Here is a 10561-nt window from a genome sequence, read left to right on the forward strand (position 1 = left end):
GAGAAGCAGAAGCTCTATCCCTATAGCACCCTCTCCCTCCCACACACACCCAAACCAAATCCCAAAATGGGAGCTTTCAAATGTCTAGTCTAATTTCAATCCAGCTATGGAAGGAGCTCTTCCTGTGAGTGACACCCCACTGAATGTCTCCTAATCAAGCGGTGGAGAAGAACGTCTCTGTTTTCCCTCCAGCATAACCAGGCTCAGGATGACCTACCATTTGCCCCGATTTGTCAAGAGCAGAGCTGGCTGGAGGCAGCAGTGGGACTGTGTAATTGGAGTCACAGAGGTGAAAATTATCATGTGACATTGCTCATGCGCTGCTGAGATGTTATAATGTTCATTTCTAAAAGTAAAATATGGTAGCCATAAAATGTGTAGACCAGGGGTCACAGACCAGGGGAAAACTGAGAGCTACTTCATCGGTACCGTGTCATAACTTTAAGCAATATAAATATGTTTCAAATGCATTTGTCATTTTAAAATAGCGTTTTAAATGCAGCTCAGTGGATGGTTGTGCTACTTTTTGAACAGGCTTGAGGGCACCACGTATATGCCCACGGGCACCATGTTGGTGACCCCCGGGGTAGAGTATATCTTTGTCTTTCTTAAGTCCCCTAAGAAACTAAATCTAGTTTATAATATGAGTATATTGTGTTTTATTATTTGTTTTATTTTTTATTATTTGTTTTATTTTAGAACTACCAACAGTAGCTAGCTCAGTGTCTTAAAATCACAGGCTTTGTTTTATTGTGAAGGAGCATCAGTTTGAACGGAAGTCTGAACTAGTTGCACTTTTGCTAAGCTGACGCCGGTGTGTTGGTTCTGTCCCGCGTTGAGCAGTTTTTATGTCTGTGTCTTATTAAAACCACGAACCATGTTGCTGTCACTTTTACCGGAGCTTAGCGGAGCCTAGGCCAGAGAAGTCGGCTTCTTCCCGAGGTAATAAATGCGCTTTTATACCCAGTGTTGGTCCAACCCACCGGGAAAGACGGCTAGCAGCTAAAACAACATCCCACAGGCTTTCAGTACCCAGATCAGAAATATCTGATCGTAGCTTCATTTACGGCACTGTAAGAGATTACTGAGCTTATTCTATTAATGCAGTCAGAACACATAGAATAGCTATCCAGAGGAGACTGGTAATTACCTCTTTTGTGTCGTTTTTTTTTTTTTTTTTTTTTTTTTTTTTTTTTGCGCGAACAGAATTTGGCAGATTTACATCCTTTGGCTTGATCCCGTGGATGGAAGTGGAAATCATAAACTAGACCTAAAAAGTCTTCTAAAGAAAACAATTGGAATTTGATTTAAATGTTTTCAAGATTTTGATAAGAAGGGGGAAATGTTCAAACAGACTTTTATCACCTGCTTGTCTCATTGTCGACATGATAAAGCTGCTTTTCACAGTCCTTCAACAATGCGCATAAGTGTTCCCTATCATCCATCTATTCATCCATCCATCTATTATCCATCCATCCATCCATCCATCCATCCATTGTCCATCCATCCATCCATCCATCCATCCATCCATTGTCCATCCATCCATCCATCCATCCATCCATCCATCCATCTATTGTCCATCCATCCATCCATCCATCTATTGTCCATCCAACCATCCATCCATCCATCTAGCCATCACCCTTCAATTTTTTTACGTGTCTATCTATCTATCTATCTATCTATCTATCTATCTATCTATCTATCTATCTATCTATCTATCCAGCCATTCATTCATCATAATTCTTCAATTTGTGCCCATCCATTTAGCTATTTATCCATCCATCCATCCATTTATGCATTCTTCTATCTATTTGTAAGTTGATCCATCCATCCAGTTTATCCATCTCTCTATCCATCCTCCCATTCTTACAGTTTAGATTTTTATTTTTACAGGTTCTATTATTAAAGCTCGTGCTGAAATACCGCTTAGCTGTACCGAGGAGTGCCACTGCGCTCCCTTTGCTAATTATATTAATCCCCGCTTGGATCGATTCAACATTTTCACCTCCTTCTTTAGTCAGGGCGGTTTGATGGTGGCCCTGCGTGTCCCACCCTGTGCCAAGCTGTCAAGATGGATGAAGAAACCCTGGAGGCTGCGATTGCCGCCTACGGTGCTCAGCTGCAGCAGGTGGAGGCGGCCCTGTCTGCGGGCCTGGACCCGAGCCAGCAGCCAGACCTGCTGAGGCTGAAGGAAGACCTCTGCCAGCTGATAGAGCTCACAGAGTCCAGCCTGGTGTCTGTCAAGAAGAGCCAGCTGCTGGCCAGCTTAGAGGACAGCAGCGACCTGCACACGAACACCTCCGAGGCCGCGGCGGACAGCAGCAGGGCAAACGAGAGTCTGAGCGCCGAGTTTGCTAATTTTTACTCTGAACTGGGAGAGTGCTCAGGCAGCAGCTCCGAGACCAGAGAGAGGGATGAGGACGTAGAGGGCAGAAGGGGGGATTGTGAAGAGGAGGAAGACGAAGAAGACGAGGAGGGTGAAGATGAGCTCAGTGGGACCAAGGTGAGAGCCCCTTACAGGACGTCGTGGGGGACGCTGGAGTATCACAACGCCATGGTGGTCGGGGCGGAGGCGGCGGATGGAGAAGAGGCCCAGGTGCGAGTGCTCTACGTCTACCCCACCCAGAAATCGATGAAACCTTGTCCGTTCTACCTGGAGGACAAGTGTCGCTTTCTGGAGAACTGCAGGTAAAACAGTTTTGTAGCGGAATGTTTTATTTTCATGTCCCTAAATTTTATTTTGAAGATATTTACAATGCTTTACAAAGGTATTCAGGTCCCACTGAACCTTTCCTTAATTAGTCACGTATAAGCTGCAGACTTTGGGGTTACATGTGACAGAGCAACACAAAGTAGGGCTTATGGGCGCTCTAGATCCCGTAGATCTAATGTCTGTTTGTGTTTAGTTGTCCCAAGGTCCAGGCTGGTCCACAGAGGTGATCGAGCTTTTTCTGTTGGAGCTCCTAACCTGTGGAACCAGCTGCCCCTTCATATTAGACAGGCCTTCAAATCTCTTCTTAAAACACAGTTATACTCACTGACTTTTAAAACAGTGGGAGAGTTGTTCTCTTTTTTTTTTTATTCGTACAGTGTTTGTATTGAATTATCATTGATTGTTTTTCTGTGTGCAGCACATTGGCCATCGGCAGTTGTTCTTAAATGTGCTATATAAATAAATTAGATTTGATCTTTAGCTGGCTACATGGACTCTGTCAGAGTTTAGTCGGGACTCTGGCTGGGCCGCCCCAAGCCGTCGATATTAGTTTGACTCAGAAGAAACCTTTACAATATTTATATGATCTATCACATAAATAAATAAAAATAAAACACTGAGGTTTGCAGTTGTTAACGTTCATTCCTAGGGCACTCTACTGTAAATGTGAGTTTACATTACACCGCCTGAGGAGCCTCAGGCGGTGTAATGTGTTTATTTCTAACTCTGTAATTAAATTGCTTATCTGATGCACCGACATACAGGATTTCTAAGGTATTTTCTAATTAATGAAGGTTTTCCCATGGGGAGGTGGTGTACGTATCCGAGCTCAGGGAGTTCATAGAGTCTGACCTCAGTAACCTCGAAGAGGGTTCTGCCTGCTTGGCTCGGCACGAGGACGGCATCTGGTACCCGGCCAAGATAAAAGGTAACTCTGAACTGTCCATAAACAGTTTAGGGGAGAAAAGGAACCACCTAAGTATCACGTAGAGCAGCAAAAAAACAATTTTTTTCCATGTCTATGATTTGTGATGCGTTCTGTCCCGTTAGAGATCGACAGCGGCTTCTACACTGTAAAGTTTGACTCGCTGCTGATGAAGGATGCTGTCGTGGAGGCTGACGGGGTTATCCCACCTCTCAGAGAAGACGACCCGCTCTCGTCTGACTCTGATTCAGACGACACTGGAGACGGAGATTCACTGGGATATGCAAAAGGTATAAAAACATATGCGTGGGTAAAAAAAACAACCAAAACCACTAGAATACTGCAGGGGAAAATATGGTGTTTAGATTTACGGTAATCTGTCAATAAAAGGTTTTGTATCTGTTTATTTTAAACTTGTTAAAGTTGTTATTGTCTTTTCTCTCCAACAGTTTTAGACTCTGCTGCAGAATCTGCTGTGACAGTAAACAGTGCTAGCTTTGGTGGCTGGGAGGCACACACCAGAGGCATCGGATCCAAGCTTATGCTCAAAATGGGCTACGAATACGGGAAAGGTGAGAAAGATAAACGACACATTTAAGCGAAAGGCCTCCTTAAAGAGTCTGAGGCCTTGTCTACACGGTAAAGTTTCATAGGCGATTCAGAAAAGGTCTCCGTCCACACGAGAGGAACGCAGCAGAGCTGAAAAGGCTGTAGTGGGTGTGCTGTGCCCGTTGGAGGCGCTGTGACACCGCTGAAGATGCATGCAAAAAAACACGACTGGTGAAGTAAACACAACAGCGTGGGGGGGGGGGATCAGACTCAGGGAACGCTGTGTAGAGTGAAGTCGTTGGAAAGGAAGAGTCAGAGGACGCTACCAGCAGCCGTAACAACAGCTGCAACACTGGATGGCGCCATCTTTGTTGTTGTTTGTGAGAGTTAGGCACATGCGGGTCACAGAAGGGGGGCAGAGTCATAACGTCATTCTTTAGAAAAAGATGCGGCCCGCATGTACACATGGGAAAAATTAAACCGGAGTTCTGAAACGTATCCACTGTGGGACCATGTTTTAAAAACTATTGTTTCTATTCTCCCAAAATGCCGCATCCATGTGGATAACCAGCTTAAATTAACCCTATGTGAAAAAAATAACCGCCTCTCTGGTTGTTTCACCCTCGGCAGAAACAAATGACAGTGGAGTAGCTGCTACATCGGTGTGAAGGAGCTATGGCAGATTTGGTTTAATGCGGCCACATTGGAGCTGTTTTCACCACGAACAGCCCGTCTTGGGTCATGTCTCAGCATTTTCAATTCAGACTTTGACTTAGCCACTCCAAATCCCTGGGTTTATATAGTTTGAGCCACTCAGCGGTAGTCTTGCTGTTCTTTTTTTGGATCATTGGCCTGATGTGTGATCCAAGTACGCTTGTGTTTAAGATCACAAGCCTTCAGATTTTTAATGATAGCAAGTCGTCCACACCCTGAAGCAGCCAAATAAGCCCCACACTGTCACACTGCCTCCTCTATGTTTGACTGAGGATATGATGTTTCACAGAATATTTACCTAATAGTATTTAGGGATCATCAAGATGATTTTTGGCAAATGTGTGACAGACACTCCATATAATTTTGGGTTCACCAGAAGGTGTTTTAGAGCCTGGGTAGGTTCAACGGTATTACATGTTTTCTCTAGTTGATAAACGCCAACTTTCTCATCTATTCTTCGATCGGGGCCTGATGTGCTGCTCTCAGAGATCAATTGTCCTGCTTCATGTTGTCAGACGGGTTCAATTTAAGCTATTAATTGTTGCCATGGGTCTGCCAGTAGTCTGGCCCGAGTCAAATTGAACTCATTTGTACACAAAAGGTAGTTAATGCAAGTTAATTCATAATTTAACTTTTTCCACAGATGTCCAAGTTGGTTTGAATACTATTTTTTCTTTAATAAATGAAAGCATCACTTTGAAGTTGATTTTTGTGTTCACTCAAGTTATCTTTGTCAGAATCCTAAAGTGATGATCTGAAATATTTAAGTTTGATGAGAAAGCGACAACAGAGTCAATCTGAAAGGGCCCAAATACTTTTTCACTGCGTTAAATCAAACCTTCACTTTTTAACTTCTTTGACACCTTCCCAAGACAGAAGGTAGTGTCCTCTTTTCTATTTCTATACAATAATAAGAAGAAGGTGGCTGAACATTATTGTGGTTTATTGTCACATACAGTATATTAGGTATGCCAAGAATGAATATCCATTGAGGGTAATTAGAGGATGCTCAAATCTAAATTGTTGTGAAAAAGCAGAAGTTAAGTCTTACTGAAGCCTCCTTTTGAATACCTTAAGTGTGCCTTGGTGGCTGATTCAAAGCTTCGCTCCTAAAGCTGTGTGGCCCATTGCGGTTGAATGAGTCAGGAGTGGGTTTATGTGTGGCTGTGGTCCCAGAAGAGACCAAAAAAAATCATCAGTGCAAGTTTCTAAAGATGTACTTAATCTGCAAAAAGCCTTGATCTATCCATAAAACTTAATACATGAAAGGCTCCTTTAGGCACTGCTAAAAAAAAAAAAAAAAAAAAACTTGTTTGAAACCAAAATAATTTATGGAACATTTCTCTTAGTGCCGACGAAAGTAAAGTCAATCTGGTGCTGAACGATAAGAGGAAAAACTTTTGAAATGGCCTCTAAAATGGCTTTTGATCTGAAGGAGAGAACTTCATCCAGTCAAACACGATATTAAAGGGTGGTTGGTCATCGTGTTTTATTATTGATCACTTGGGCAGATGGGTTCTTTAGGTGGACAGAAGAAGACAGCTTGTTCAGATCAGGCCAAATGCAGTTAAACTAATCGGAGAGCTTTCAGAGACGGTCACGGAGCCAGAACGCGCAGCAGTATCAGCTCCACAAAGTCCAAACAGCAGAAGGGGAAATAAAGCATTAGGCTGATGATGAGCATTTGTTCCAAAACTGTATTAAAAAAAATTTACTTTTTATAGATCCTTGAGTTAATCTGAAGTCACTTTCAAACAGCGGACAGTTTACTGCTGGACTCCTTGTTTGGCGCCCCTGGTTAAGACGATAAAAAAGCCTTGAAGCCCAAAAAATTTATTTTTTAAGATTTATCTTTTCTCCACTGCATAAATGTAGTCAAATTAGGTTGGAGGTTTCATATTGTGATTCTGCTGCTGCAATAAAAGTTTCATTTATTTCGAGACTTCTTTTTCATTCAAGGAAAAAAAGGTTAATAAACGGGCAAATAAACTAAATCGTTTACATACTAATCTGACTTTTTAGAGTGCAATGGGAAATATTTAAGTGCAACGGATTTGATCCATAGACTGGTTTGTCTCCTCAGGCTTAGGGAAGATGCAGGAGGGTCGAGTGGAGCCCGTGACGGCTGTGGTCCTGCCGAAGGGAAAGTCTCTAGACCAGTGTGCTGAGCTGACACAGAGGCGCACCCAAAGCCGGACTGCTAAAGATGGCACACAAACCGGCCGGCCAAAGCGGCGCAGAAAGCCTAAAGTGTCCACCGGAGGGAGACGTACCGTCTTTGACTTTTTAAACCACCAGCTCGGAGGCAAGAGCTCGGATCCTGCTGAGGGGGGTGCTGCTGTGCCGTCTGGAGCCACCGGAGTGGAGGCCTACAGGGCGGGGAAAAGCACCAAAAGGAGTCTGAATGTGAAGCTCTTCCAGGCTGCAGAGAGGGTGGCCCAAACCGAGAGAGAGATCCAGAAACTGAGCGAGTCTCTCGGCAGACAGGCGAGCAGGTCAGTACAGAACATGGACTTCTGGAACATCTGCTGACTATAAGAAGTTGAGCCAAGATGTCATTATTAAACAGAACAGACTTAATGTGGTTTCAATGATAGTGTGGCTCATAAAAATGTTTAACACTTATGGTAAAATGTCATTTTTATGTAAAGGTATTTTAAATCTTTTCAGAGTTATTTCCACATATAATGTCACATTAATCCAGTACAATAAAAAAAAAAATCTGTTGAAAGGAAAAACTTGAAGAAGCCGCAGATGTGTGCACAAAAACTAATAATTGGCTTTCTGGGTTGTTTTCTGACATAATTATCAATATTAACTGATACGAAATACTTATATCATGATACATTTCAGCTACATTGCCAAGTCATAGCTGTTAATAATTAAAGAATAGGTATAAATCCAACTTATGTATAAAACTCTTATCTTAAATCATACTAAAATTGTTGTCAATATTTATGCAAATAAAAAAATTGGACTTGGTCCTATTATAGCTAAGCAAACAGAATAGGAAATCTCAAAATATTACTTTACATACCTGGAAAGAAGTCCTGGTAGCAACTAAATATAATAACTATTCTTTAATTATGTTTGCAAAAATCAAACATGTCTTGCAGCTCCATCAGTGTTGCTGGTCCAGTCCCAGACCCTTTTCATCAGTTCTGGAAAAACTTGCCAGTTTTCTAACATGATCAGCTATCCCATATTTTTGCCGGTTATTCTTACCTGTGGCATGATGTTTATATTCATAGCTGTGGGAATTATTTGCATTCTTCTGCTGACTGATACCTTTTTACAGGTATTTCTTTCTGATTATTGGAACCTTTCTGCAAACATTAGCTTTAGCTAAGAGAGGAAAATGAGCAAACGTCAAGAAAATCTGACTAAGACAACAGATGTTTATTTGTGGTTAAAGGAGCAATACGCGACGTTTCACCACTAGGTGGAGCTTGAGCAGTGTCTGTAGACCAACACAAGATGTGTAACAAGCCGCGCCTCTCTTTAGCTCTGCTCTGGCTGCCACCCTGCTCCTCCTTTCTCTTCTCACGAGTCGCCTCTTATGCGCATATTTGTAAAAGACAAAAACAAAGCAAAAGAGCCTCACCTTTTGAAGGAACATTTCTAGTGAAGAAGTAAGTAACTGTCATTGATTTTGTATAATGTTAGCAAGAAAACATTTTGATCTGTTGGGGGTGCTCTGTGCTATGTTGCTCCAATGCTGCACAGCTCTGATGGTGGCATTTTAGCGCAGAGAGGAGCTAAGCCCTGAGTGGCAGCAGTTCACGTACACGTACGGCCGGCCCAGCTATGTAAACGAGACTGGGGAACAACATAGAGAGATGTGGTGTGACGTCAGGCCATAGGCCATCTGAAATCTTACCTTTATGTCTTCACATGATTATTTTTTAGTTTTTTCTATGTATAATATTGAAATTTTGCTTATTGCTTCTTTAATCAGTGTTAGTGTGATTGATTTTATGTGTTCCCAAAAAGATTGAGGGGTAAAGTTTAAGCAAACAATGCATCAAAAATATTAGTTAATGTTGTTGCAAATTTATCCCCCCCCAAGTTTTTTCTTTGTTAAACTTTTTGTTTTTCAATTGACTTGGATAGGATAAATGCTCCATCATATGATAGAAAAAAAAAAGGTTTTAAAACCAGGTCTTATTTTTTTCCATCACACAAACCTGCTGGTTTAACAGGGATTTGTAGACTTTTTTTGTCATTATGTAGTGTTATCACCTTTAGTTGGATTGCACACACATTAGCTACCAAATCATGACTCAATGCAAGAATTGCACAACTTTCATTTATTTTATATAACTAAAAAAAGTTTCCCATACCAGTAGAAGTAATTAATTCAGGTTTCCAAACCAGAACTCTGGGAATTGTGCGGTAGTGTAAATAAGGAGGGAACATCTGCGGAGAAACTTTTGTTTCCACGGCCGACAGTGCTGCTGAAATCCGCCTGACTTGTCATCCCAGCTCTCCGCCTTCATATCTATTTGTTGTTTGTGCTTGTGCTAAGGGATTCATCCAGAGTGAAGCAGCTGGAGGAGAAACTGTCAGCGGCCCGCCGCCTGCTGGCCCAGCAGAAAGCACACGAGCTGTCCATCCAGCGAGAGCACAGGAAGGCAGACACACACAAGAAGATGACTGAGTTCTAACCTCAGTTTGCCCCGGCGCTTTGGAAAGACGTTGCTTGCCTCTAATTAACTCATATTCCTTGCTTAATGACAGTTTTCTGCCTTGGTTTTTTTTTTTATTATTTGTTACCAGCATCATGGGTTTTAGCTGGCAGTGGAGTCCTTTCTCGGTTGTTTGTTGGGGATGGTTCATGAAAATTTAAATGTACAACCAACAATGTTGTTAAAAAATAAACTTTTAGTTGTCATGAACAAATACTGGTTTGACCTCAACTGAACTGTTTTGTGGGACCCATTTCGCCTTCTTTATTTGATTCCAGCACCACAGCTAATTAACTACTTTGTGGAAGTGTTTACCAACCCCCTGGATGTTTGTCATATTGTGTGATATTACAACCACAAAATGTAACGGATTGTCCATAAAGTAGTGCATAATTGTTGGAGGAAATAATGCTCTGTGGTGTGCATTTGCATTCCTGCAACTACAGCTGCAGAGGTCTGTCTATCAGCCTTGCTTGTCTAGAGACTGAAATATGTTTGCCTGTCTTTTTTAAAGAAAATATCTCAAGCGGATTCAGATTAAAGTCACAGCACCTGAACAGCAGTTTTCATGTATCGCCGCAGACAGTCAGTCGAGTTTAGGTCGAGACTTTGACTGGGCCATTTTAACACCATAAAATGGTTTGATCTAAACCATTCTGTCGTATTTCTGCCTGTATTTCTGGGGTCACTGTTGTGCTTCAAAGTGAATCTCTGCCCCAGCCTTCAAGCCTTTTGCAGCCCATATTTTTTCTTCCAGATTCGCCGTGTATTTGGCTCCATCCATCTTCCTGTCAGCTTTCACCAGCTTCCCTGTCCCTAGTAAAGAAAAGCATCCTCACAGCGTGATGCTGCCGTCGCCATGTTTCACCATAGAGACTGTGCATCAAGGCTGATGTTCAGTCTCACTTTCCCGCAACAGGATGTTTCACACGGAAGCCGATGGTTAGATTTTGGTCTCATCTGATCAGAGCA

General features: G+C 42.2%; 1 protein-coding gene across 1 annotated transcript; it reads left to right on the forward strand.

Annotated features, from left to right (window-relative positions):
• The first annotated feature begins 776 nt into the window (after nt 1-776).
• On the forward strand, nt 777-10146 carry zgpat (zinc finger, CCCH-type with G patch domain). The gene is made up of 7 exons (XM_012862008.3): nt 777-942; nt 2018-2688; nt 3508-3641; nt 3764-3928; nt 4088-4210; nt 6985-7396; nt 9430-10146. The coding sequence occupies exons 2-7, from the start codon at nt 2072-2074 to the stop codon at nt 9566-9568; spliced, it is 1590 nt and encodes a 529-aa protein (XP_012717462.2). The 5' UTR covers nt 777-942; nt 2018-2071; the 3' UTR covers nt 9569-10146.
• Nucleotides 10147-10561: the final 415 nt, after the last annotated feature.

This window comes from Fundulus heteroclitus, chromosome 1, assembly GCF_011125445.2.
Source record: "Fundulus heteroclitus isolate FHET01 chromosome 1, MU-UCD_Fhet_4.1, whole genome shotgun sequence".
NCBI lineage: Eukaryota > Metazoa > Chordata > Actinopteri > Cyprinodontiformes > Fundulidae > Fundulus > Fundulus heteroclitus.

Excerpts from the sequence above, each read along its gene's own strand:
- zgpat (XM_012862008.3), top strand. The coding sequence starts at position 2,072 with ATGGATGAAGAAACCCTGGAGGCTGCGATTGCCGCCTACGGTGCTCAG. Across the intron at positions 3,929-4,087 it reads TTCACTGGGATATGCAAAAG|TTTTAGACTCTGCTGCAGAA; the intron begins GTATAAAAACAT and ends TCTCTCCAACAG. Across the intron at positions 4,211-6,984 it reads GGGCTACGAATACGGGAAAG|GCTTAGGGAAGATGCAGGAG; the intron begins GTGAGAAAGATA and ends TTGTCTCCTCAG.